This window comes from Penicillium alfredii (genome assembly GCF_028826965.1).
Source record: "Penicillium alfredii strain IBT 34128 chromosome Unknown utg000003l_segment0_segment0, whole genome shotgun sequence".
Taxonomy (NCBI): Eukaryota; Fungi; Ascomycota; class Eurotiomycetes; order Eurotiales; family Aspergillaceae; genus Penicillium; species Penicillium alfredii.
The window spans coordinates 66,838-94,359 of NW_026622700.1; the positions used below are offsets into that span (position 1 = coordinate 66,838).

General features: G+C 48.2%; 7 protein-coding genes across 7 annotated transcripts; 4 read left to right on the forward strand and 3 right to left on the reverse strand.

Moving 5' to 3' along the window:
* Positions 1-2,341: 2,341 nt before the first annotated feature.
* On the forward strand, positions 2,342-2,524 carry NUU61_001598 (uncharacterized protein; the record flags this gene model as incomplete). Its single annotated transcript, XM_056652180.1, has 1 exon — positions 2,342-2,524. The coding sequence occupies one exon, from the start codon at positions 2,342-2,344 to the stop codon at positions 2,522-2,524; it is 183 nt and encodes a 60-aa protein (XP_056515109.1).
* Positions 2,525-2,807: 283 nt separating this feature from the next.
* NUU61_001599 (uncharacterized protein) lies at positions 2,808-4,894 on the reverse strand (the record flags this gene model as incomplete). Its single annotated transcript, XM_056652181.1, has 4 exons — positions 2,808-3,639; positions 3,698-3,968; positions 4,094-4,385; positions 4,547-4,894. The coding sequence occupies 4 exons, from the start codon at positions 4,892-4,894 to the stop codon at positions 2,808-2,810; spliced, it is 1,743 nt and encodes a 580-aa protein (XP_056515110.1).
* Positions 4,895-5,318: 424 nt separating this feature from the next.
* On the reverse strand, positions 5,319-5,710 carry NUU61_001600 (uncharacterized protein; the record flags this gene model as incomplete). The annotated part of the gene is made up of 3 exons (XM_056652182.1): positions 5,319-5,422; positions 5,513-5,552; positions 5,621-5,710. The coding sequence occupies 3 exons, from the start codon at positions 5,708-5,710 to the stop codon at positions 5,319-5,321; spliced, it is 234 nt and encodes a 77-aa protein (XP_056515111.1).
* Positions 5,711-6,350: 640 nt separating this feature from the next.
* NUU61_001601 (uncharacterized protein) lies at positions 6,351-7,736 on the forward strand (the record flags this gene model as incomplete). The annotated part of the gene is made up of 1 exon (XM_056652183.1): positions 6,351-7,736. One exon carries the CDS (start codon positions 6,351-6,353, stop codon positions 7,734-7,736), a length of 1,386 nt encoding a protein of 461 aa, XP_056515112.1.
* A 2,705-nt stretch (positions 7,737-10,441) lies between these two features.
* Positions 10,442-11,728, forward strand: NUU61_001602 (uncharacterized protein; the record flags this gene model as incomplete). The annotated part of the gene is made up of 1 exon (XM_056652184.1): positions 10,442-11,728. One exon carries the CDS (start codon positions 10,442-10,444, stop codon positions 11,726-11,728), a length of 1,287 nt encoding a protein of 428 aa, XP_056515113.1.
* A 4,793-nt stretch (positions 11,729-16,521) lies between these two features.
* NUU61_001603 (uncharacterized protein) lies at positions 16,522-18,472 on the forward strand (the record flags this gene model as incomplete). The annotated part of the gene is made up of 2 exons (XM_056652185.1): positions 16,522-17,995; positions 18,285-18,472. The coding sequence occupies 2 exons, from the start codon at positions 16,522-16,524 to the stop codon at positions 18,470-18,472; spliced, it is 1,662 nt and encodes a 553-aa protein (XP_056515114.1).
* Positions 18,473-19,080: 608 nt separating this feature from the next.
* On the reverse strand, positions 19,081-19,560 carry NUU61_001604 (uncharacterized protein; the record flags this gene model as incomplete). The annotated part of the gene is made up of 1 exon (XM_056652186.1): positions 19,081-19,560. The coding sequence occupies one exon, from the start codon at positions 19,558-19,560 to the stop codon at positions 19,081-19,083; it is 480 nt and encodes a 159-aa protein (XP_056515115.1).
* Positions 19,561-27,522: the final 7,962 nt, after the last annotated feature.

Sequence of the window (27,522 nt, forward strand, 5' to 3'; positions counted from 1 at the left end):
TTCTAGATTTGTAAGAGTTTGTCCCACAAGCATTTGAGGTGGAAAATACTACTTGAAAAAACTCAACTCGAGTGACCTACTACTTCTATACTGATCTAATGGAATACATAGGCAGACTATTTTTGGCACTAGCGCCGCGGTAGTATTTCCTGGTGTATCCCCGGCCTACTGGGCCCACCCTGTTGACTGTTTTCACCTTCGCCTCTACTGCGTATTAATAGGTCATCTCTTAACCTCGGCGGAGAACCTTTTGAATACATATAGTCCAACCGTCTTGGGCATACCACTCATCTTCTCTTATTCCCCTACATCGGAGAATTCGATATTGTTGTCTGAATATACCTTTTCCCAAAAATGAACGTCATAAAAATCATTTGGAATAATGTAATTCAGTCGCTACGCTGGTTTAATAAAAAAGAGGATGCTCATATAGCGGAGGACCGAATAGGAAATAGGTTGTTAAATACAGGTCAGTGAGTTGATTGCTAGAAACACTACTCTTCAATAATTCAAGAAAACGAAAACAACAAATCCCCCTTCCAAGTGCAGCACTTGCCACAGGTCATGTCTCGACTGCGAAAATTCCGTTATTCAGTCTTTTAAATAGAAATTCCCAATGCTATAAAATCCAAATATTGCTTGCCAGCTAATCTCTGGCTCATAAAATAGATAAAGGCCATCCATATAATAGCGTACCTCAAAAGCCACCATTAGCCCATCTGGGAACTTCCAATTCACGGGATCTTTCTATGATGCAAAAGAAAGAGGTTTGTTTACTATGATATACTTAGTCCGTCTCTGATCGTGATATACAGACCCATCCGGCAGTTATTCAAGTAAAGGGGGTGTATTATAGTACTGATCATTGGACCATACGTCACGCAACGATAGAGGTAGAAGTCGATAGTGAGGGACAGAAGAAGAACGAGTCTCTCAGTTACGAGAAATTAGTGGCAAGAGATGGGGGTAGAGAGGCTCTAAAGCAGTTCAGCCCGTCCTGGAACTAATATTTCTTTATCTTTTCTTGACCCTTTTTACCCTTTTTGTATTTTTTTTTTTTTTTTTTTTGACAAAATCTAAATAAGTGCAGAAAAGGGCATAGTTACAGGACATGTGGGGAGCAGCAATGGGGCAATAAGAAGCTTAAATTTAGATAGAAAGTCAAATCACGGGATGTAGCGATTTACAATCAAGACAGTCAACAAAAATGTGTGTTGAGACGGGAATATATATTGAGCAGTGGAAGACCAACGCCGAAGGTGTGGGTCTGACTATGGGACGGCTATGGCTACGTAAAATGTTGGAGATGGAGTTTTGCCACTAATCCTCCACCGCCTGTCCGACCGCTTTCGCGGTAGTTTGTTGAGATTCATCATGAATCTGTTTCTTCCCTCTGATGCTCTCCCGCTAGCTGTTCCTTCTCCTTATGCTTCATCACTAAATAATATATTAATCATTACAAGAATAGACCAGAATTTTTGAAGATTTTTGTTAATGTTCCGTACAAAAATTCCATTGTCCTGAATTTGTATCTTTAAAAGGAAGGGCTTGTCAAGGAAAAAAATTGGGTATAAAAATATTATATGTAGAAGTCAATCGTGAAACATTGATCTTATATTGAGAATTATTAGAAAAAATTATTATATCAAATGAATTTGTTCAGATATTTAGAATTAAAACGATTGAATTGTGAAATTCGATATGTTTTATCAGCCGTCATGATATCTGACGGACTAAAAAATACAAATCATCGTCAAAGGAGAGAGGTCTACCACCGAAGAATGGGTCGTATCTACACTCACAATATCAATAAACTGGGTGGGCTGCTTTAATGGGGTGGATCTGAAAAAGCGTCATGAGGACTCCCATCAATTAAACCCCGAATTCTGCGATATCTGTAAACTGTCAAACCCTCCGAGGCGGATCTGCTACCGCCTTGATGAGAGAGTATTCTGGACAATCGGAAGAATTACCTTTTGACCTGGTTGAAGTGGAAGCAGGCTACAATGGCCACAGCTGGTTCTATATCGACGGTCCGAAGCTGCACACTCTCTACGCCTATGAGAGGAAAAACGGGTGCCATGAAGCAGTTCGCGAGTTCATCAATTGGCGAACCACTAGTAACAGCTGCCATTGAGATCATTCAGCCTCGGTGATGATCGAAGTGCGGCCAATGTCATTGATTCCTTCCTCTGAAATACAGGAATTCTGCTCGAGAATATCCCTGTCGACACGCCAAAGGGAAACGGATTGGCCAAACGATCCCCCCAGGGGGAGGGGGGAAGTGAATAATAGCGCAAGCGAGAGCCCTTTCGCTCGATTCAGGACTTCTGAAATCGCCATGTCCAGAGGCAGTGCAGCCGGCACTTTGTCTCAACAAGAGATCCGCGAGGAAAAAGGATGCCCGCCGCGCACTATAAGGGATGCGGAAGTCGCCTCGATTGTGGCACCTCGATTGTGGCAGAAGGAGGCGACGAAAGTCCTCATGAAATTCGCACATCGCCCATTCCCTGAGGACCCCTGAAGACCCCAGCTTATTCACAAAAAAGGGCATGCTCGTCTTTTCCTTGATGGATGGCTTTGTTGTCGTCAGCTTTCGGCCGATGACGAGGGAAGCGGACATGCTCCTTGCGTATATCTCGCAGTAGTGGGATTTACAAGATCTGGGAAAGGTCTATTCGTTCCCCGCAATTCGCATTATCCGGGACCAAACGAAGCGAAAGCCGTGGCTCTGTCTGGGATCCTGTATTGGTGGAGCTGCCATTCGCATTTACCTTACTGGTGCCACTTCTTTCATACTCCTTTGCCTATCGACGGCCTACAGCCAAACTTTCCAAAGCTGCATAGAGTGCCGTCTTTGTTCCCTGGCCTTTTCGACTGCCAAAGTGTTCGTGGGGCAGCAGGTCATGCTTCTCGGCAAGGTACCTGAGCTGCAAGGCGAGTACCTCTGCGAGGACCTTGCCGATGGTGTAGAACAGAACGATTGGCCGGTATCGTTTCGGCTTGTTGTCGTCCTTTCCAGGCTTTGTGAGGGCGACTGTCTTTGCTTCGCGGAAGTGCTGCGGGCAGTACCCGACGCCCAGGCAGTTGTTGTAAAGGTCTTCTAACACTGGGAAAAGCCGGTTTGGTGTGTGTTGGTCTGATGGTGCTGCTGGTGCGGCTTGCATGATTCCGTTCAGGATATCGTCAGGCCCGCCCACTTTGAAGGCCCCGGGGCGGTAGATTGCTCGCCAGACTTTGGTCGCCGTGATTGGCGGGACTGGCCACGGCTCGGGGTAAGTGAAGCCTTCGATGTCAACCAGCGATGCTGTCGGGGGACCGAGAAGAAGGCATGGGTAAGTAGTGCGGCTTTCTGTTATGGGAGAGAGCGAAGTGCGTGGTCCGGGCCTTTGGGGGTGGCGTGAGTGTCGGATAGGGACAGCGGTTCCTTGCCCACCTCGAGAGGTTTCAGATCGGTCTGGTTCCTCTAGCGCTTGATGCGCTTGCGGGTCACCGCTTTCTTGTGGCGGAATACCCGCTATATTGGTTCCCGTGCGGGCTGGTAGAGCGCTTCCTGGAACAGAAGAATCCCGCTTTGGGCCCGGTGGGCTTCCTTTGGCAGCAAACGACGCTCGTTGGTCGATCCCCGGCGAGAGAGTGCTGTTGGCTTAGGTCATGGTGTCGAGACATCGACTGCTGATCCAGTGAGTTGTTGGACCATTGTATCGGTGGCTTCTGTGGTTTGTTGACTAAGGGGAAGCTTGTCAGCTGCAGGGACAGCGTGGTGCGGAGGTTTTCGACGTCAAGCTCCTTCCATTTCTGCTTCGGTGTTGCCTGTCCGGTAGTGAGGGTAGTGAGGGCAGTCTTAAATTCGCTTTCGATCAGCAGGTGGTCTGGCAGGCCCGATATTTCCACCACTCGTACATGCCACAGTTTCTCCGGGAGTTCCCATGACAAGAGGTTGAGGTCGAGGGTCGTTTCGAAGCTTCCTTAGGTGCGGACCGGCCTTGTGATGATGCCACGAGGAGAGGTGATTGCGATGGGCCTGCCCCCGATCAGGTCTTTGAAGCCCTGTGCGCGTTCCGTATTTTTGGCGAGCTGGGGGAGCCCTGACGCAGCCCCGAGGCCATCGTGTGTATTAAGCCCCCGACAGCGATGTGGTGGTTCTGCCGCGGCACGCTGTCTGCCCTCTGAATGGTTTTGCGTAAATCTCCGATGCCGTAGTTCTCGATGACGGCTGGTGGGTAATAAATGTTGTGGATGAAGAATCCATGGACCCGGTCGGAGATATATGTCAAGAGGACATGCTGGGTGTAGTGGACCGGCAGTTTCACTAGGCTTCTGCCGACAAAGGTGCTTACTTGGGCAATGTCAGGGTGCGTGATCGATAGGAGGTCGAAGTGCTCCTTGATTTCTGTGGTATAGTGCGTCGTGTTGACTCAGGGCCCGTAGTGCTGGACCCATGGCTTCTGAATAGCCAGAACTGCATAGTCAAGGATCCTTTCGTCCCGCAGCATAGTAGCCATCATATTGTCGAGCGACAGGTTCGGCGGCGTCCTGGTCATACTGTGGCCGGTTGGGGAGGGGGAGCAAGCTCTGCTGGTGTGTGGTCCTGGGCGAGGTTGGCTGCGTGGAGGGAATCCTTCAATCCTTTGGTGTAGTCGATAGCCTGCCCTTTGCCCTTTTCCCTTTCCGGCCATCTTACCATCCACTGACGTCGTCCCAGAGCTGCTGTCTGCTGTTCTTGTGCCGGTGTGTGCGGGGTTCTCCTATTGCCGAAGATGCCGTTCTTGGCATGGCGGTATTTGTCCTCTGCCTCCCTTCTCCCGTCGCACATCGCCTTCTGTGCGGAGTGCCTGTTGGGACTTTGGTTCAGCAGTGGAGGTCGGTGCTCGACGGACTCGGATTCGCCCATCCGAGCGAACTGGCGGCGCTTGTCGGGGCTGTTGTGGGCTGAGGGGGCCGGGGATGGTCAGAATCTGATGCAGCTGACTGGGATGCTGCTCGGTTCCGGTTCGGATGCTGATTACTCCAGGCCTTATCTTTGGATTCTTAGCTGCTGAGGGCTTAGCTTCTGATGTCGACTGGGGGTCCTAAAACAGGACCCTTGATGCTGGGCTGGGGTATTTGCTCTCGTCAACCGTGATATCGTGCGCTGCGCGAGGGTAGACGTCCTGCCTCCTGACGCGTTTCGGGTTGGGCCGGTGCCTTCTTTTTGTATGAGCGGCGTTGGGGCCTTGGGAGCAAATTCACTTTTTCTTATGCTATGGTTCCTGCTTCCGGGCAGCCTTTGCAAATCGCTGGAAAGCATGAGGCTGTTGGTCGCTTTTTCCTCTCGGTTAGAAGACCGGGGTGTACGACGGGAAGGAACGCTGGCAGACCATCTTCGTAGAAACAGTGTCTTCGGCGGGCTCGTTGAACGATTCGAGAATTGTTTCGACGGCTGTGTCGATGTGGTCAGCTTGTTCGATGTCTTTCTGCGGCCAATGCTGGCTAATCGCATCGAGACGCGGCAACCAGCTTCCCTACTCACCCTCCTTCCACTTCTTCACTTTACGAATCGGCGACGGGGCCTAGAGAAGGTCAAATTTCGGACATGGCCCGCGGCTTATAACCACTGAGAATAGGCGGAAGAACGCACGACGCGGTCAACAAGTGCGGTGGATGCCCAGGTACGATCAATAGTCGACTGCATGTCGCTCCCAAACACCTGCCCGTTAAAGCTGACCATGCCTCGCTTCGTCAGCAGATCCAACCCGTCCACGGGCGGTCTGCCGTCATTGTGATGCCTACTTTTATCAGCAGCTTGATTGAAAATGCTCGCCTGCCTCGCTTTCGACCAGGGGGGATGATAAAAGTTCAGGTCCCCTACAGCGATCTGATGGCAGATGCGGCGGGAGTTGCGCGGCCCGTGAGACAAGCATCCTTCTATGCATCAAAAGCGTCGCTTTGGCTCTCTGCTCGGCGGCCCGTCTGTCTTCGGGGTCGCCTGGTATTGTTATCTGCAGGTACACGTTGGGGAGATGAAGTTCGAGCGACCCTATGTGGCGACGAATAGTGAGAGAGTTGATATCTCTAGTAAGACATTAACGGAAGAATCAATGCAACCCTTTTCTTGAATACTACAGTTTATTGCCTCTATCTCTATTTTCTTGATTGCCCTATTTATTTGAATACAGTGCTTCGAACCGTTTGCCCTTTTTGGCTACCATCAATCCTCCAGCTAGAGGCCAGTAACATGTCCCAAAGACAGTCCTCTCCCGCCATCTTCATCTATCTTTCTTTCGAGTTGCCCTTTACCTGTGGCTCTCTTTTCGCACTTTCACTCATTCTCGCTCCATGACTTCTCTTTCTCCTCAACCCTCTTCATTATGGCGACTCTCCCAGAGCTTCCAGAGCTTGTATGCGACAGAATCATTGAGGAGTACCTTGAGGCTTTTGATCATATCTCAATCCATACGCTCCGGCTTCTCGCTACGCAGCCAATTCCGAACCAAGGCACCCATACCAATATATGGAACAGATTTTCCAGACCACAAAACCCACTGTACAGGAGTCAATTCCGAGCCAAGGTCCGCCAAGAATGGTACAGCGAATTAGCACAAGCCAATGCCGACAGAATACCGATTTTGATGGCCCCCCCAGCTACGGACCTGATCACCGACTGCGTGCAAAACTGTTTCCCTTGTTTCAAGTGGTTCTGGAGTCTCCGCCTGATCCCACCTCGTGGCTATAATCGCAATGGGCTGGGCTATCTCGAAATTGCGATCCGAGCAGGACAGTTACCGACGGTCCAGTGGCTTATTGAGCATCTCCCAGTCACGGACCTTCTTACGCAGCAACTTGAGGTTGGGCTTCCTGACACCGCGGTTAAAGGAGCGCTCAGCCATGGCGAATATTGGGACATCTTTTGGCAGCGGATCACGACTGCTACGCCGACCATCACAGATCTCTCTCGATATGTATGGCTCGATAAGCCCTTTGAGCCACTCTACTCTTGGGTTACAGTCAAAGTCGCCGATGAACTTTTGGCCAGAAATCTCAATATCGCCAGAAAATGCGGAGGGGCCAGCACGGGGTGGAAGGATGTGATTAGCGGTGGAAACCCAAATGCCCTCGCGATCTTCCAGTGGTTTCTTGACCATCCGGGAGGTTCTCATGATACAGCAGACTCGACCTCTCCACTGGGGTCTCCGCTGCCTTGGCATACCGCTATTCTCCTAGACGACTACCCCTCCAGCAAGTGGCTCTCCCAACGTGCTGATCCAACCACGCTCTGCGTGCCCCCTGACTCCCATTTTACGTATAACATCGGCGAACTCATTACTCGGCGCAGACTTTGGCCCACGAGCGAATGGATGCTTGAAGCATGGTTCAAGGCGCTGAAGCGCCAAAACCCCCTCTCTATGAAGCACCACCGCGAACTCTACCGCTGGATTATGAGCCTGGGCCTACAGAAACACCAAGACCATGAAATGCCCCCGATACCACCAGTCCAATGTGGACTCTCCCCCGCTCAGGCACGGAAATGGCGTCGGGAGTATAGTCGGGCCCTAGAATTCGAGATACATGGGTTTGCTCGGATGATGGTTCGGTATGCCCCTTCTAGCTGGTGGGGATCGTTCTATCATCGGTTGGCTCTTCATAACCTCAAACACTGCTTTCGGACGACACGAACCCTCCATGCTATTCTCGAGCGGGATCCCCATAGCACCCGCATATTCCAACCCCTGTGTGGATTGCAGAGGCGAGCTTGAATTAAGGGGTAGTTAGCCTACTCTGACTCGGGCTTTCTAGCGGTAGTAGGGCCGTGGTGGGCATTAAGGGTAGATAAGCTTTCGTTAAGGTCTTGGGTTCCCAGTTGCTAGTCTCTCTCCTACGACGCTCTTTATTTGGATATGTAGATGGTGAATATGAGTATTGATATAAGAAGGTATATCCAATCTAAAAAGGGTTCTCCTTTTTAGAACTTGACGTCCTTAATCCCCCTACCGCATAGCAAGATTTCCCGTCTCTCTCCGTAAAGTCTTTTGTCCCTCACCTCATCTCTGATTAATATCCCTCTTAATCTCTTGTTTCAATACTAGATGATGGTTCGACTGCCTAGATATAGACGAAAGCCCGCGACTATGCGGCGTATCGGATGGCTTCTGTTGCGCCCCTACTTTATCCCTAACCGGTTTCGCCCCCTGTTAGTGCGTCCATAATTCTACAAGAGAGTCTAGCAAAGTATTCCACGCCACTCGAAGTTCCACGACAAACTGTACAGAATAAACAGCCCACTATAACCAGCCTTCCGCTAGCCTTTCGCTGTCAGTATCGCCCAGGGACTGTTCTCAATGATGACCTTAGGTCAATAGACATACCCTGCTGCGCGCAGGTCTGGTTTAACGACACAGACTTTGTAAATCGCGAGCGCTGCGTCGCAAGACCCCCGCGTTCTGGGGAACGGCCGTCCGCGAAAGACGGATATATCTATAACGCGCTAACGAACCTGCTTGGCGATTTGAGCGAGATCACACGGAGCGGCCAGCCGTGGGTTGCTCTATACAAGACGGCGCAAGGGCAGCCGTCCACCGCGGAGCTCCGCAGCACACCTTTCGATTTACTACTTCTTGAGAGAGGTGCCTGAGGAGTCTGCCAGCACCTCGCTCACCGTCTTGCCCTATTATGTAGATAGCTCTATAGCTTCTTCTCTCACCACCATCAGACATCTATCTCTTCTCTCCTTCGTCATCACTACTACCCAATTGCTACATTTGGCCCTATAGGAGCAGACGAACCGGCGTACATCAAACCTGCTCAGCCGTGATCAGGTTGCAGTGTGACACCAGAAATTCCGCCATATAAAACTTACGCTTTGCGACGATGCGGGTGTCTCTGACATGATGTGAACGATCCCGAGTCATCATGCATATCTGCCGCTGCATTATGTGCTCTTTTTCCCGAATAGTTGCCTTGGCTAGACATTGGACCGAGGAGTCGCATTCACAGACGCTGGGAATACTCCACAAGACGCCGCGGGCGTTATTGGCCCCTCATGACGACGACTACAACGACGATGGGCTTTTCCTGCTCCGTCCTGCCTCCATACACCCACCCCCCGTTCTCTCTCTCTCTCCACACCTGTGACCTGTGAACGCTGCGCAGACCGCCACCAATGACGGGCCAGAGGAGAGTAAACAGAGAGAGCAAAACCGCATGGTAGTTCTAGGGTTACCAGACCTTTGGGTGGCCACCTAAATTCAATACAACTGAACTCGCGGGTCGTCCCAGGCAACAATATTGGGTGGATGGTTGGGGTACAATCGAGCAGGCGCTCGACCAACGGAATGGGACACCCCCAATTTTTCCAAATTACACGGATGCTCACTTCCATAAGGCACTTCAACCTGGCGAGTTGTCCCTCCGTAGAGCCACCGCGCTCGCCGACTACAACGCCATCTAGACTGGTCTCATAGCCGCGATCTCGTATATTGATGGCAGCGTGTACGACGCCGACGACGCGGATGCTGCCACCATCCTACCTGGCCCGCCCCATCAAGCCCTACGCGAGGACGTGCCATCGCACCCTAAGGCATCCGCAGGATCTAAACACCGACACCACGTCGGGGAGGAGGTTTGATGGAGCACTCCTGTCCAACGACCAGCCGTCCGTCTCCGCTCGACACCTACCTGGCCTGTGGTGGATTTGATGAGGTCGCACAATGGCTCCTCTCCTCGGTTCCTCCAATATTCCTTCTATTTCGGCCTAACTCTGTAGGCATCAAACTGGGGGTCCGAAGTTCAAGTCCATAGTCAAGTATATAGATGGATGTATTATTCTCTCTCCAAGTTATTCGACATGATTTGCCACAGTCTGTTTTTCCACCTATGCCTAACTACCTAGCATCTTAAGGCATCTACGTGCATCTCGAGGACCGATCTATCCGCCTGCCTGGCAGAACCCCATCTATACCGGAGCCCTGGTATTCAGCTCTCTTCATATACACGTCTACGTCTATCTTTAATATGGCGTTCTGTAATCAAAATAATGCTGTGTTGGTGATTTATCGGCACCCATGATCTCGACACCTTTTGCCCCCAACTTCTTGCTTGCATCTTCCTCCGCCTCTTCTCCCTCTCATCCTGTCCTCGTCATCCCTACTGCTCAATACTCACACTTACCCCGCCTACTCATATGCCTCCCAAATCCGTGGTATCGAATCCACAAGTCTGACGCGTGGGCTGCTCGCCAATCCTACGACTGAGCCGGGCGGCAGGACTCGGCCCGGTCTGCCTCTCACTGTCCCCTAGGTAGAAACTACCGTACACAGTCCTCTCTAACTAGGTGAGACCGGATCAAGCCGTTCGCTAACGCTAGCATGTCCAGATCACGCCAGATCTCTCCTGCCCGTGACGCCCGCGGCTGTCGATGAATACCAGACCTGACGACTACCCTCTCACCACACCTACCGACGCCATGAACCCCCCGTGGGCAGATCCCTCGCTTAATACGCTCCCTAATGCGCTGATTGAGATGGTCTTAATCAATGTCCTCTGTTCAGACCCGCCCGCCACCCACACAGACCTCCACGCGCTCCGAACCCTGATCACGATGCCTGGGCACGCCAGATTCGGCGGGGTCTGCATAGCTCTCCTTGGCAATAAACACTGGCACAACAAAATATGTAAGCTGCAGCAGCTTAAAGGAGATTCAAATGCAACCGCCCTTAACGAGAATCCAAGTGCATCCCGGGGCACGGATGTCGACGCCGCCTCAGACTCTATCTTTGCCAAATGTTTTGCGTGCGTCGACTTTCTCTTGCAGACCAAGGCCATTCTTCCGACCATGTATATTAGCGGAGACCGCAGTCTCTTACTCTGCGCAATGGCCACATGTGACACGGAGATAGAAGGCTTATTCGTAGATGCGCTCGATGCTCAGTACCTCCGCAGGCCACTACTCGGAACTTCCGACCCAGATGAAACATACCTCGCGATTAGAGCAGGCGATCCTATCCGCTTTCCACGTGCGTGGCAAAAGCTCGAAGCGGACACAACACTTGATCTCATCGGATGGCTGAGACCCACGGACCTGTTCGAGATATGCAAGCACGCCACCCCTGAACTTATGGACCGCCTCCTGACTCGGGGCATCACGCTGGCTGACGTGGATGAGGACGGCAGGGGGTGTTGGCACGCCCTTATCGCGTACCATCCGGACCCAGTAACCGTGGGTCCGTCACTTCTTTGCCACGACCCGGATCCCTCACGCCCGGCACTACGAGATGGAGAGACCCCGTTGATGATGGCGGTCCGCCTACGCCGCGTCGGGATTGGAAAGTGGCTCGTGAAATACAGCAACACTCGGGCAAAAAACCATCAACAACAAACCGTGGCACAACAAGCCACCAAGCAACATACCAGCGATAGTGTTGAAATATTGGAGGAAATCATGCGTGCTACGCCGCTAGACTCACCCGCCGACATTCAATTCGCCCTCGGTGTCATAAAGTGTCTTATCCAGGAGCTTGGACGCCTTTGGTCAAAGGTCCCTCACGATATCTTCTTTGAGTGCCATCAGGCTTGGGAGGACCAGGCGGTTCTGATGACGGCTGTGCTTCGCGCGGGTAGTAAATGGCATTGGCTTCAGAACCAACTTAGCCGTGAAGCAGAGTTTGCGTCGCGGTGTGGATTTCTGCGGGTGAAAGAGATGCTTAAGCGGGCGGCTCGCGGTGAGATGGCGGACGATGAAATCGCGGAATAGGCAATCTGGACTCGTGTATCAAGCCGATGGTACCCCGTCCGAGCCTATATTGTGGCATCTAGAGTGGAAATGCGCAATTCACAGCTTGAGGCTATAAGAAATACTTATCCACAGCTACCCACCACCCCTCGCCTCACTCATATGGGGTGGTTTTATATATTTCTACGTAGTGAACAATAAAGCGTAGGCTTTATCGCAGAGCGTGCCGAGGCACTCTATCTTAGAGAGCACTAGGGAAGCTGGGAAGAGCAGAACTCTGAGGAAGGGAGCAGAAGAGAGAGAGAGCATCAAATTGTCTGTCTGTAGGGTCCGTTCCAGAGAAGAAGAGGAGCAGCTATCTACTGCCTATAGGTCCGCTGCGGGCGGTCAGGAAGGCGGTGTAGAACTGCTGACAGAACCCAGTCCCAACACTATGTGCTTTAGGGCTGGTTACCACGTGACCAATATCAATCTTCATATTCTTCATATTGGCCACGTGATCTTCCCGCGGTCCCAAAGGCTCAGTACAAGTCGCGTGAACAACGCCCTGGCGCCGGATGGAATCCGCACCGGGACCGGCTCACGAAGAGCGCTCTGAGAAATGCCGTATCTTATCAATTGTTATATGGTTGTGGCAGGTGGTAACACGGGCGTCAGAGTTTGTGCTAGGGCAGGTCTTGTTTGAATTATGCTGGTCGTTATATAATATGACACAATAAAACCCACATTTTAGGTCGATCCGTAGAACCGAGGTGCCTCTCGATCCTCTTCAGGGTTTTCGGATAATTTCCGGGCCTACGGTCGCTGGAGCCGTATGAGGTAGCCCAAGAATAGCATTGCTAGGGAATAGCCATTTTATGGCTGACAGTACAGTAGGGACTGGCTATAAGATGATCGCCACTGCATCAATGCTGATGTAACTTAGATAATAACCGGAGCCGCCGGGTGATCTAAAGATATAGTAATACTAGGGTCTAAGGGTTCAATGAAGGACTTTCATTTTTTCAGTTAAGGTGCGGAATATTGAGATCTTCGGTATCGCCAGAGATACAGCTGATGCGGAACAGTCTAGTAATGGACATTTAATATGTATCCAATGGTCAGGTCTTAATCCCTCAAAAAACCCTCTTCGTCACTCTGTACTGTCACCAGCCCATGTTCTCCTGTTATTCTTAACAATTTCAATATCGTCAGGGACAACAAGGTTGGACCACCTCAAATTAGAAGGGACGCTGAACTAGATACAGAGTCTCACATGCTGTAGTCGCCAATTGGTCTGCAGCTCAACAATGATCTCTAGCAATTCTTTCCGAACTTGGAAAGTGCAGGCATCAATCTTCCTCCTGCCTATATCGAAGACAAATTCCCTGTTGCCTTCATTTCTACAACCTCCGGGCGGCACCCTATTCTTAATAGAAATACTGATCCCCTCTCACCACAAAAGCGCTGCTGTCCACAATTATTTGCTTTCAGCCACAGATATCTATGAGCCCACGTTTAAGTCATGCCAGCTGCTATTATTGCCGTCCTGGTGCACCTGGATCGTCTTGCTTGCCTCCACGTTCCTAATCCATCGACTGAACTCTCCACATACAGCCCTAAACCCAGGGTCATCGGCATTGGTAAATCGGTCATATCCATGTGGTTTCTGTTGATTCCGATCGAGACATATGCCGGATGGGCGGCCAAATCGCTTGTCATGATCTATCCAGGCGTCAGTTTGGGCAGTAGCCTCCATTTGACAAACCTACCAAACCAAGTTCTTCCAGGGGTAACTCCTATTAGAAACAAGCGAAGTCTATGGGTGGTAATTTTTGAGTGATGCGTTTCTTGCACATGTTGTTAGATCTGAGGCTTACGCAAGCACCGTAGAGAATTTGCGCTTGAGAGCGTCGAGACTTTCAAGATATTCCTGTTTCCAGGTACCGGCGGAGCGAGTCATGAACGTCACGCAGCTAGTAAGACCAGTTTCAATGCTAGTACCACCAGTCGTAAGGAGCGACGTTCCAAGAGAGGCAATACTGTGACTGTAACGATAAATGCTTAAGAAGGTTGCCTCCGGGTAGCTCGACGGGAACAATACCTGTGGTGATCAATAGTAGATTCCAAAACCAAGGTAAGAGAACCTACATCTTTACAGACCAGTCCTCCGAAGCTACGTCAAACGAATAATATCGGCCATTTATTCTGCTCGTGGTAATATTCTGCACCATCTGTAAAGTTGGCTGTCTTACTGTGCCATCCTTCTCTCGATACGACGAAAGAGACTTCAGCAGATCCCATGCATGGTCGGCGGGTAATTTGCCCAACACTATATAACTTTAGTCGCTCACGAAGATGTCATATCCCTTGGTTGCGGAACTCCTGTTACGTTACGGCAATCACCAGGGAAGCGATTAACGGAAGCAGTTAATCGTGGACTATGGTAAGGAAATATGGCAAGAACTAAGACCCTGTAACAAAGGAGGCGATGTCGAGTATGATCGACTTATGACTTGGAGTACAAGGATATGTAAAAGCAGGTTTGTTGTTGATGAATCTGCTCACTCCTGGCAGAAGAGAATGGTAATGGTGGTCAATAACTGACTCGAGATGGACTCATGTCATTGGAGAGTTTGACATCATTCAGGGTCAACTTCTACAGTTTTGTACTTCGAGATCTCTCAGTAGCAAGGTAACAGAAATTGCTGGTGACTAGGCTAATTGTGGGGATGAGGAGTTTTCTGATAATTAAGAAAGGAAATACAACATACACCCTCTGCAAAGAATGAACGACTTATAATGTGAAGGCAGTGTTTCTGGTATTTATAAGATTACTTTATATGCGTCAGAACCTGTGATTCCAAATGAATGGATTAAAACGCACGGAAATATTAAATCGACCCGAATTACTATACTACTCCGGCGATAATGTATAGGAGACAGGTACTGAAGCTGAATAAATTCATCTAGAGAACGTCGGGAAAGAAAAGCATCAATATCTCTCCATCTTCTCGCACTTGCAGCAGTCAAACAAACCATTTAGTACCGAGCCACCCGTGATTTTGATCTTGGATCGCAACATTTGAGATGGCATTAGGTTATTCCTGCGACGTCAATTAATTTCATGGTCTTTGTCTTTCCATCCTTGAGGTATACCGTGGCTCACATATTTTAACCCCGAATTTCCTTGTTTGTTCTCATCAAGTTCAATTGATCGGCCGGGGCTTTTTTTAGGCATTGGAGCTTTCGGATGTCCGATTGCAGCCTTGCTCTGACTTTTTCGATTGCCGACCAGCTTTCGCGAATAACTTCGTCGTCAGATTGTGGGGAGAACCTGGGAACGATTTGGTCGATGGAGAGACTTGTGTTTTGTAACAGGCCAATACACTCATCAGGACTCGGGTTACAACCAAGGTCTTTCAATAGTCTCTGGCTGTTCTCCATGCAAGCCTCCGCCGCTGTCGCTTTGGATACCATGTCGCGCACTATATTTTCGAGGCTATCGTCAGGAGACGGCCAAACAGGAGGCGTGATGACCCGAATAGTCATGCCGATGGCCAGTATGCGATATAAAGGGCTGTGCGATCAAATTGTGGGGAATAATGAAGGATAGTCTGGTAAGAAAGTGAGATGTAAAATGACCGCCTTTGGCTTGCACCGGTTCTCGGAGCCTTTATATCGAATTTTAGTCAACCTGAAGTGGGGCACTCTCAAACCATATAACCCGCCAATGACCATCCGCTTCCCAGAATTTTACCGCCCACCGTTGGTCGTGTATTTCGATTGGCCTTGGTCATCGATGGATGCAGTTACGGCGCGAATTGATTGGCTAGGGGTGCTCTTGAAATTGGGATAGGCGCGTAAAGACTGTGCTCGGAGCTCTTGATCCCAAATGTGCTTGGACTGGTACTAGGAACACTTGTGGACTTTCTGGTGCTGACGGCGCTAAGTGATTGGCCATCAGTCACATAGTGAGTGATGCAGCATTAGCGGTGGATCGGCTTGTGATCCAGTGCCAACTGTTTCGTACAGGAAACAACGACTGTAGCCCAATAACCTCCATGTACTACGTGGGTTAATATTCGGTGACAAAGCCTCAGCTTGCTATGTGCTACACACATGATGTTCCGGTGGTAGAATATTGTGCTTATTGTAGTAATTTTTTCTGACACTGGCTGATCGGGAAATTTATTAGACCCAGCAAGGACATTAGGATCAACATATAATGTGAATACAGAGATACTCAATGGATGGCTTCCGTAATAGAATATACATTAAAGAATAAAGAATAATCTAGTACATATGTACAGCCCTAAGTTGAACGAGGGATGAATCGAACTGGTTCTCATCAGTGTTGATGGTACAGTTGCCGAGCACTCGACCAAACTGCTTCCATGGTCAGTCCGTCTCGAAACCTGTGCAACCACCCTCACTCTTTGATTGTTTCTCGAACTCTAATTACTAATTCACACTAGTACGTATTGGGGGTTTTTCCAAAGTATCCCTGCCAGTACGTCTTGTACTGTTTCTCACAAATAATAACAGACATATACAGTACTCGCTAATATTAATACATCTCGCACCTCTATGCCCCACCATACAAAACTATCTCCCTTGATACAGGAGATCTGGTGAGTCAGCGTACAAATAGATAGTTTACTACCCGAAAAGTTGGGCCGCGATCTGTCGATCCGCCCTGGTCTGCATTCCCTATCCCATCTCTACCAGCAGTCAAGGGTTAAGGGTGTGCAATTGCACCATCTCAGTCCATTTCCCGTTCACCCATCTCAAGCGAATATTTCAACTTCGGGCGAACCTATTCGTGAATCAGTATGAACTCGCCGACTCATACTCTAGATCCAGATGGTGAAGTGATCATCATATTGCGCAATGCGAACAGTCCGTTTGCACAAGTGGATGAAAACCTATCTACTGGTACGGACTCCAACACCTTTCCGTGGTTGTTTGGTAATGTCCAAAGTTCTCATGGGGTGACCGATGTGTCGAGATTCGCTATTCAAGAGCCTATTCAAGAACCTATTCAAGAGCCTATTCAAGAGCCTGAGCTGAGTCCGAAGGAAAAGAGGAGGAAAAGGAAGAAGGAAAAGAAAAGTAAGTCTGGCGTGAATCCGAGTGCTCTTGAGTTCCTTTTGCTAAATGAAGAGCTCATTTTTGAAGAGGCTGCTGCTGAAGAACACCCCGCCGATATGCCCGCTGTTGACGAGGCTGCTGCTGAAGAATACGCCACTGCGCCTGCTGTTGACGAGGCTGCTGCTGAAGAATACGCCACTGCGCCTGCTGTTGAAGAGGCTGCTGCTGAAGAATACGCCACTGCGCCTGCTGTTGACGAGGCTGCTGCTGAAGAATACGCCGCTGCGCCTGCTGTTGACGAGGCTGCTGCTGAAGAATACGCCACTGCGCCTGCTGTTGACGAGGCTGCTGCTGAAGAATACGCCACTGCGCCTGCTGTTGACGAGGCTGCTGCTGAAGAATACGCCACTGCGCCTGCTGTTGACGAGGCTGCTGCTGAAGAATACGCCGCTGCGCCTGCTGTTGACGAGGCTGCTGCTGAAGAATACGCCACTGCGCCTGCTGTTGACGAGGCTGCTGCTGAAGAATACGCCACTGCGCCTGCTGTTGAAGAGGCTGCTGCTGAAGAATACGCCACTGCGCCTGCTGTTGACGAGGCTGCTGCTGAAGAATACGCCGCTGCGCCTGCTGTTGACGAGGCTGCTGCTGAAGAATACGCCGCTGCGCCTGCTGTTGACGAGGCTGCTGCTGAAGAACACCCCGCCGCTGCGCCCGCTGAAGAGGATTTTGCTAAATCAGCGGTCAGCAGTTGCTTACGTATTCAAGTGTCTGCGAAACATTTGATGCTTGCCTCTTCAGTTTTTAAAAAAATATTGACCGGTGGCTGGAAAGAAAGCATAACCTACTTTCAAAAAGGTTCAGTTGAGGTCACTGCAGAAAGCTGGGATATTGAAGCACTCATGATTCTTCTTCGGGCTATTCATGGTCAATACTATCTTATACCCAGAAGACTGACCGTGGAAATGCTCGCCAAAGTTGCTGTTATAGCAGATTACTATGACTGCAAGGAGGCTTTGCACTTCCTGAAAGATATGTGGATCACGAACGCAGAAGAGGATGTTCCTACAACGGCTTCTCGGGATTTGATTTTATGGCTATGGATCGCCTGGTTTTTTCAACTCCCCTCCCAATTCAAATCATCAACGTCTATTGCTATGTCCCAGAGCAAAGGTTTGATCGATACCCTGGGACTTCCGGTTCCAGACAATATCATAGGTGAGGGTAACGGATTTTCTCAAGTATTGAGAAACTAATGGAATTGCAGATTCAATGAACAGATGTAGAGAAAAGGCCATCAACGACTTGATGGTTCAACTCTATGAAACACGAGATGCTTTTTTGCATCGTTCTCTAGGCTGCTGTTTTGAATGTCGCTCAATCATGTATGGGGCTCTTACTTTGCAGATGCAGTCAAGCAATCTCCTTTCACCGAAGCCGGAGACTCCTTTTCCGAATTTGAATTACAATTGCTTTGTGCAAAGGGTAATGGCGTTTAGATCGCCAGGGTGGTATGATTCCCCGAGATATTCGAGCTATGGCAACAGTGCCCTGCACCGCTGCTCCGATGCCTCCTTCACATCCGTATTCGGGAAACTGAAAGATTCTCTTGAGGGGCTGGAACTGAATCGGTTCACTGTTGGACAATTTGAGATCCCTGAGGTGCCTTCGAAGGGATCCTTTCACTTTGGATAGAAATTCGGTCATGGTGCGAAGTCAGGTGTACTGTAAGCCGGGCTGCTTGATTAATCTGATACCTCCAAAAATTGATGCGGGGACTGGCCCCACCCAACTGGTCTCACTTCTAGTGGGGACGGAACCTGAAACAATATTGACCTCATTAAATGGCGGGCAAAGTCTGCTCAAAATAGTGACATACATGATGCCAAATTAAGATCCGACAATATCCTCTCTACCGTGATACAGTAACAGTATATTAGGAAAGGTTTAGAGCGAGCTTACCTGTTTTATTATAGCAGTATAATCGCCGAAAGAAATTACAGTTCATTCCAAACCCATACAAAGGGATAAATGCAGCATGCCAGTGTAGGCTGTTCTCTAATCACAGTATAAAAAATATCCAGACTAAATGAATATTTCCGTTGCAAGTCGCTTCTTTGCGTCGTTTTACCCAAATGTCGATGTCGCGAACGAACTGCCGGGCGGCACCTACTTTGACGCCGTGCTTAACAAAGAAACATAGGTCTTGATCCTCATAAATCTATATAAGTTCGAAACAATTTCCGAGGATCACATCGCGTGCTTTGTTGATGTTCTCCCTCGTTACTAACGCGCGATTACTGCTATTCAGTATACTCGTCCACAGAGTTATCTAGCAGGCCGTCGATCACAATAGATTCAGTACAGCCGGGCCTAGTGCGCATAGCATCATTTGCAGAGGGCTGTATAGACGGTTGAGATGATCTAGCCGGGAGGACATTGATATAGACTGGAGGACACACAGAACCCGATGTAGAGTTCTCCGCAGCTTTCTTTTTTTTGTTTAGTCGCTGGTTTTCGGCATAGAGCTGCTCGTGAACACTATCAGGGACATCAGCGTGGGTCTCGAGAACCCCAGCTTGCTCCACATATTTGACGAGGGTCTTCAGATAGTGTGTTTTCAACCTATGGTGCCTCTTCCCCTCTGGATCTTGCCAGTAGTATTGTCCTTCGTAGCGACATGGAGGCCTGGGACATCGCATAACACGAAGCACATCGCGCCAGACGGAATATTGGCCGGAGACCTGCTCCGCGTCGATCCGAGCGTCTCGATCAGCGAGCATCTGTGTAGTCACCGATGACTTTCCTCACTCGTCCGTTCTAGAAGGAAGAGGTGCACTGTCCTCTTAGTTCATCGATGCCTGGAGCCGGATGTTCTTGCCACGACGGAATAGGTAGGCCCACGCTAGTAGCTGTTTCTTCATCGCTGTCCAATCAACGCTAGTACCTTCAAGGTGTTTGTCGATGTTCCGTTGGGAGTTCACCGATAATACCATATCAGTATCATCGAGTCTCACCCGTCGGCCACGGGCTGTCTTCTGTCCTAGGATATTACATGCACCCCTTTTTACCTGTTCCCGGTAGGATCTATGTGGTTGAATAAGGTCTTTTTCTCTATCCTTGACCACAACTTGATTGTTCAATTTAAGCCTCTACTCGATCTGGTAGTGGATACAGTCCGGAGATTGTTCATCCCATGCACTTCCATCTGCACGTTCGACCACAGGATCAAAATTCTGCTGGTCGGATAGATGTTGACGTAAGGAAGATGAATATTCACCAACTATATCCTCGGGATCGAGTGAAGGGCAGATTACTGATGGCGTCCATTCGCGGTCCGGGTAACCGGGGGTTGGGGCATACAACTCCGTTCCCATAGATCGGGCAGTTCAGGTCGGTAAGCATCATCGTCATCATCATCGTTGAAAGTAGTGTAAGTCATCCCTCCAAGGTAGAAGATGCTCCTAAGGAGTCTATTAACATGGTTGTGTGTCAGCTTCCACCAAGTGTGTTCCAGGGCGTGAAGAAGAATATTATGATAAACGGGTTCATGAGTAGTCTGTAAGTACAGTAAGCAAGTAATGCAAGTCACTATTTGCAGGTCGGGTGCCGAGTAAGCCCCCGAAGACCGTCATTTGGACATAGGACCGGAAGGGAAGTGACGCTCGCCAGATTCTCGAGCCTCTCCAGCTCTTGTGTTTAACTAGTTTACATTTTCCATGGAAAATTCTAGTACCCTTGGATCGCCAATATAGTTACGAGACGAGGAACCGTATTTTAATAAAAGTAAATAACGGTATTGAGACTGGTACAGGAATATTGATATTCCGGGTCTATTTCTAATGCGGTCTAGTGCTTCTTGGCAATGGGGCTAAATAATCACTCAATGAGTGTAGCCGTCCCCTCGAGTCAGACCCACAGCATTTTCAGCTGTTAGTCCTCCACACCGATACGAAAATTCCCACTGATACGAAAATTTTTCTTTTTATTCATCAATTATTAAACTATTTCACCAACTGAATCAAAAATAAAATAGCGGAGGGTCCCCAGTAGTCAATTCGCCTTCTTCTGATACCAATATATCCCCATTCCGATCTCGTGGGATGTGGGGTGACTGCGAAACTGCCTGCTTTCTCGCTCGTGGAATATTCTGGTGTATCTCTTTCGTCGTACGGTCCGCAATTCGATGATTCGCATCTTTCACTGAGAGAGGTCCTAATATAGGGATTCTTATTCGACTTTTGGGTACTTTTTTGGGTTGGATTTGACGAAGATATTGGGCGAGAACGGACTACGAATGCGAGGCGAGTTCAGTAGCTTCGATAGAGGTTTTGAGGAGGCGATCAAGGCGACATCGACAGCTATCATTTAGCCGCGGACTCTCATCGATTTGACCCTTTGCTTTATCAATACTTCGCCGTACACGACGAATTGATGAAGGAGGCGAGTTTGTTAAACTAGAGGGAGGTGGGGAGTTGTATTCTGATCATCGAAGGCTGTAGACCTTCGATAATTGCCGAGTCCAATTTTGGGAGTCTATCGAAGACTTTCTGAGGATTGAATGGATAAATACCTCGATCCTTAAAATCATCTCGAATCGTCCGAGGGGTAAAGGCTTGCTGTCGAATTCGGAGTAGTTCTCGAAGAAAATCTGCTTTATTATCTACGCTACCACCCCATCTCGATAGATCACTATTTCGACTTCGTAAATAGTGTTTTAATGCTTGAAAGGATGTTCCATCGAGCGGCTAAGCAAAATACGTAGTATGAGGGATAAAATAGATCGGAACAATATCGAATTGTTAACAAAAATTGATAAATTCGTACGTTAAATGCGATCCGTAATTATCTATCAAAAGTAGCCGTTTTTGACCCTTCGCGCTATAGGCAGTATGAATTTGAAACTGTGGAAGCCAGTCGTATGCGATTCTTTTTTATTTGAATATCCTTTTAGGCTTATAGCAATGCGATAATCGTCTAGGAGCGAAGTCGTTGTATACCATCGTTCGAGATGATATTCGCCGCGAAAAACGAGATAAAGAGGGAGAACGAAGCCGGCAGCAGCGATATATTCGATAGACGTAAGGGATTCGCCTTTCTCTATCGAAGGATTGCCTCGTTGTGCTCGCTGTGGGTTGGCTGTAACGACCTTTTGTGCTTTACCTTGACCAAGTTGGAAACCAGTTTCATCAAAATTCTAGATGTTTTTTGCCCCAATTTCAGCTATGTACGGCTCTAGATGATCGAACCAAGCTGCTAAATACCCAATATCCTCTGCTTGTAGACGGCTTCTCTCGATTAGTTTTTGTTTTACCAGCTGTAGGTCTGGTGGGAGGCGTCCGATAAAGCGATATGCCTAGTTCTTCGAAATGCGTAGCGACGCGTCATCCGCAGCGTTCCGTTTTAAAATCTGATTTGCGCAGTCCTCAATCATACTAATTGTAGGCGAAACTTGTAGCGAAACAAGATGTCGAATCCAGCAAATAACTGCTTTTTCTTGCGAATCGTCAAGTGCTTTGTTGGTGGGAGTGGTGGCAGTTCTTGGTGGACGACCATGAATTCTGGCGCGAAGGCGACCGTAAGGAACGTCGAATTTACGCGCAAATTCAGCGATTTTTGGGTTTTATTTTCGCATTTCGCTGCTTCGCAGGCCTTATTAAGGCGATTTTCGATATTTTCGTCGAATTTTGGCATATTGAGTATATAATGAAGAAGATGAATAAAGAGAGAAAGTTTTCGTATCGGTGGGAGTTTTCGTATCAGTGTGGAGGACCAACAACTGAAAATGCTGTGGGTCCGACTCGAGGGGACGGCTAAAAAATAGCAGACGATATTAAAAGAAACTGATTGCCCTCGTGTTACTCTGATTCATACTGACAATAACAGAGGCGACGTTGTTAGCTAGAAACATGTCATTCAAGGAGAATTTAATTCTCAAATCGACTTCGTTGGCTAATAAAGTGCACAAATTGGACATAGTAGTAGCTATTGAACGCACTGTGTAGATAATCAAGCGGTATTGATTGGCTATAGATTGATATTTTGGCAGAAATCGGAATAAAAAGCCATGTTCAATGAAATTAGGTATTTATTACAAATATTCAAGAGTACGTTGTCCTATTGAGAAGGTTGTAGGTTAGCAAAACATTTAACGCGGAGTAAAGTATCATCAACTCATTTTTTTCTTTCACAGGAAGGTTATTTGATGAAACAATATTGTACCTAGGTTTTACTGAGTGGCCGAGGGTCTGCACTAGTATTGCTTTGGCAAAATGCATTCGCACTGGCTCTTATACAGGCGATCGAGCAGTTCAATCCAGCGAATATAAGCGAATATAAGCTCTCTTAGGGCTTTCCCGCGCCCATGCCGTGGCATTGGGCTCCTTCTGAATCTTAGCGACTTCGCAGGCGGTTCGAAAACGTTGGTCGACGGTGGAAAATGAGTTGTTCATTATAGTTACGAATTCAAAGGGTGGAATAATTTCAAATTAATTAGGGGCTAATTATTCTGTTGGGGTTCGTGAAGGAGTGAACCAACACCCGAAGCAGTCCTGATAAAATTTATCCATTGTACATATAGGATATACGTGATATATAAATTAACGTAATAACAATATCCATATAATATTCAAATTACTGTGAATTTATATATCTAGGTAGAGGAATATAATAACTACGAGCTCTATCGCAGCTGCTACACAAAATACGCAGCGGTCGACCAGTATTATTGTTTCCGGCGACTTCAACCGACCCTATCTGATGTAGGGCGGCAATCACATCGCGCCGAGGCCAGCGACCTAATCGACACTTTCTAGGCTCACAACCTCCAAATCTGTCTCCCCCGAGGCACGGAAACTCACTGGGCCTTGAACAACCCGGGGCAAAACTCAGCCATTGATCAAAGAGTGACAGACAGCCTGGGCCTGCTCGTCGAATACCATCTGACCACGAGAACTACGGATCTGACCACCACGCCACCTACTCGGAATGAAATTTGCAGCCTCAAACTAAGTCGAACCAAAGCGGGGATATTGTACGAGCGGGCGGACTGGTCCAAAATTGGCGAGCAAGTAGCTCGTCAGATGCCCCCATGTAGGGATATTAAGACCCGGCCAACGCTCGACCGAGCGCTCGGTGGAGATGCTCGCAACAGCGATAACCCAGGCGGTCGACTGATTCACGCCCGATATGCGTTTATAGATAGTGTAATGAAAATCGCCATAGCCAAGTAAATAATCACCTTGGAATACGACGATCTTTATCACATACGCTATAATTCATGTCAAACTACGTTCCTTCAATAATGCAGTAGGCCTCTACTAGGGTGGGTTCAAGCCTAGTCGCTGCCACCAAAGGGTCTCCTTTGGCGTTTACTTTCTTTTTCTTGTTTTACTTATCAGTCCGAGGGCCAACATTCAAGTCGTGATCGTCCATGACATATTGAATAGCATAAATATTATTGTTGCCATCAGGCGTCTCGGCAAATGGTCATGGATGCTATTCTCGGTCTCTCAATTCTATTTCTGGTTAGTAGTCAATGAACCTCGCCAGTATACGTTGCTCTTCGGGCTCTAAATACGACGTTATATAGTTTTCCTTGCGAGCTTCTTGCCTGGATCTATATTTACTGTGATGGCCGAGTCACAAGAGGATGCAATCTATAACCCTAGATGGGTTAACTTGTCGGTTATTAATTTAAATATCATATAGTTGTACAAAATCTTTTTTGTTAGAATCATTCAAGCTGTACTTTACTTGACTGGTACGTTCCACGGATTTAATACACATTACGCTATTATCCCCAGAAAGGTCACTGAATTTCTTAAGGCATCTGGCATGCTTTGGAGACTTATGAGAGTCAGTGCTGTATGGATAAAATAATTGAAATGTCCGGTATACGCCCTCCTCAATTTGATCGACACTTAGCCGTTCACGAGGCGGAGCGTGCAGGATGGCAACTGGGTTATGTACAGGGAAGAGTCATCAAATCTGATCTCTCCACAGATGAAGTGGATCCATGGGGATTTGACCGCGATAATGGAAATGGAGCGTTTGAGGAATGCGTGGCGGCGCTTCGCATTAGAAATTGAGTAGATACAGAGGCTCTGCGTCGATGATAATCATAGAGTACCGGCTTCTCAATCGCCTCGTTTCATAAAGCCCAAGATTGCGAAATTGTTCTCAATTCCGCTCATTGAAGCTTTAATTATTCTTATTACCATTTGTCCATGGTTTTTGCTTCTTTTAATTTCATCTTATTCTCTGAATCTTGCTATTAGCAAGACATCGTATATCGCAGAAATATATTCCTCTGAAGAACAGGCAAAAGAACCCCCCTCTAAAAGGAAGCTGGGAATAAAAACCGAACACTTATTGGAAATTTAAAAATTTAAACACCTAGTAAATTAGCCATAGTAATCATTCGTGACTGTCTGGAATGGCAGGGAGGTGTCACAACCAGAAAAAAAATTTAGGAGCCAAAAAAGTAGTGTTAGCTTTTTGTTACTAATTTTGTTCTCAGAACGGCCACTAGCTCAAAACCCTATATATGTGATTATAAGCCCCAAAATTAGGCTTATTTCATACCGGATAGGTTCATCACAGTAATATCTAACAGAAGTTTGCAGATTATCAAAAGTAGGTCTTCCGAAATCGATAATTGAACAACCTTAAACCACTTCCATATCACAAAAAGTGAAGAGAGAATATATTTGATTCGCGTAGTATTCAGCTTCATCTATATAATATATATGCCAGACTGCACGTCAAGTTAACGATTGGCTGTGGACAACGCCTATAAAAAGCAGCTCCCGCTACAATTGATGAATTGGAGATGTCCAAATATGTACCCCGGTAATGCCATAATTTTCCAAGCCAGCGACGGCTCTGGGGCAGAGGATGGACTCCACGCTGATACGGACCAGCTATCCAGCTCCTCTAATACCATAGCCTTCACTACACCACTCCAACAAAACCGAATATACGTATTGAAAATGTCTGTAGGGCCAGTAGGACACCCTGCAAGGATGAAAAAAGGGATTTCCTCCAAGCACTGGCAGTATTCACGATAATCCGCGCGCAGCCCCCTGACCATGACACTGACTTAAAGACTCTATGGTTTATAAAGAGAAGAGGATGCCGATTTTCTGCGCTTAGAATGTCACGCTTTTATCTGAAGCTCATTTCATATCTCCAAAGTGGGCCCGCATACGTTAACAGACCCAAGACGGTGTCTTTGCCGACCTGAGTTGCGCTAGGTTGCCTAGGGCCTCGGAAGAGACGTAACTGTGAATCATAATGGGGCATAATTTTAGTATCGGCTACTACGAGACGACGAACGAGATTCAGTCTAATATATATTCTGCGACTTTAGGCCACCTACGTCAATATATGCTTTGCTTATTCTCCTTCAAAACTATCAACAGGGAGGCTTTTCTCGAGGAAGGTCCTCAGGGATTAGAGAGGGAGCTGCTGGGTGCGTCTAATACTTACCACTGCGCCGCCCATGCGTGCCCACCCGGTCTGTCCTTAGGGTTTCTCGGTGAACAGAGTGTCAGAGACAGAGAGCGGATGCATTTATCTGCGATTCCCACTTTTGATGAGGGGTGAATACATCCCTCGGCTATTTGACGGGAATGCAACAGGCTGATCACCATTCGAGGGGAGAAGAGATTGCACAAAGCAACGCGTTTTCAACTCCTCCATCCACTACCTTGGCGAATGGCGAAGCTAGCTCCTTATCGAAGAAAAGACTACTCCAAGGCTGTCTAATAGCACCCCGGCAGGAAGGAGAACAGATGTAGGTTTCAATACGACATACGGCAGTGGCTCAGCTGATAACACTAGAGCTGAAATGACTTGTTATCACTCGACCACAGATCCTGGCAGCCATCATCCCAGCCGTGCCGCAGTCTATTGCCTGCTCGAATTGGAATCGGGAAACTCTTACGCCAAGCCCTACGCCAGGAGAATCTGATGGGGCATGGAATGCGAATATGTCGGTACAGATACTGTAGGGCCATGGGTCATAGCATCTTTGAGGACGAAAAGCGCCAACATCATATTATTCCGGAATCTTTCATATCTGTACGTCCCTCATCCCAAGATCCATCGGTAGGGAGCCAAGAGAGCTACAGACCAGCGATAGCGACATGGATTCGCCCCCAGCAAAATGCCGAATAAGGGATGAATCGAACTGGGTCTCATCAATCTTGATGGTACAGTTGCCGAGCACCCGACCAAACCGCTTCCATGGTGAGTTTTCCCCAAATTCCGCACTTCTATAGAGCTGTATATAGTTCGAATGTCGCCATTGAGCTTTATAGGTGATGAAAACTGCCAGTCTTGCCAGGCTCACTATATACCAAAGCCAATATCTGGATATGGAAATAAGGTTCTGATGTTGGAATTTGAGATACACTATATCCGACGATGTAAAACGACCCTAACTAAAAGCTCCACGAAAGGGAGAGGAGAGAAAGCCACTCAGAAAAGAATTCCCTCTCGAAGAAAGGTTGAACAGTTGATGCATCACTACTCATTTAAACATCTAACAACATGGATTGATTGTGATATCCAGTATGCCTATCTCAACCGCGTTCCATGGGTCCATGCCCTAGGTCGTGGGTGATAATAGCATGGCATAGGTAGTGGGGGGACTATTTTGTAGGGTCGGTGTAGGATAATGATATCGCAGAGCTCTGGGGTCACCCACACGACAGCCCTGCTGCTTTTGGCACTCGAAA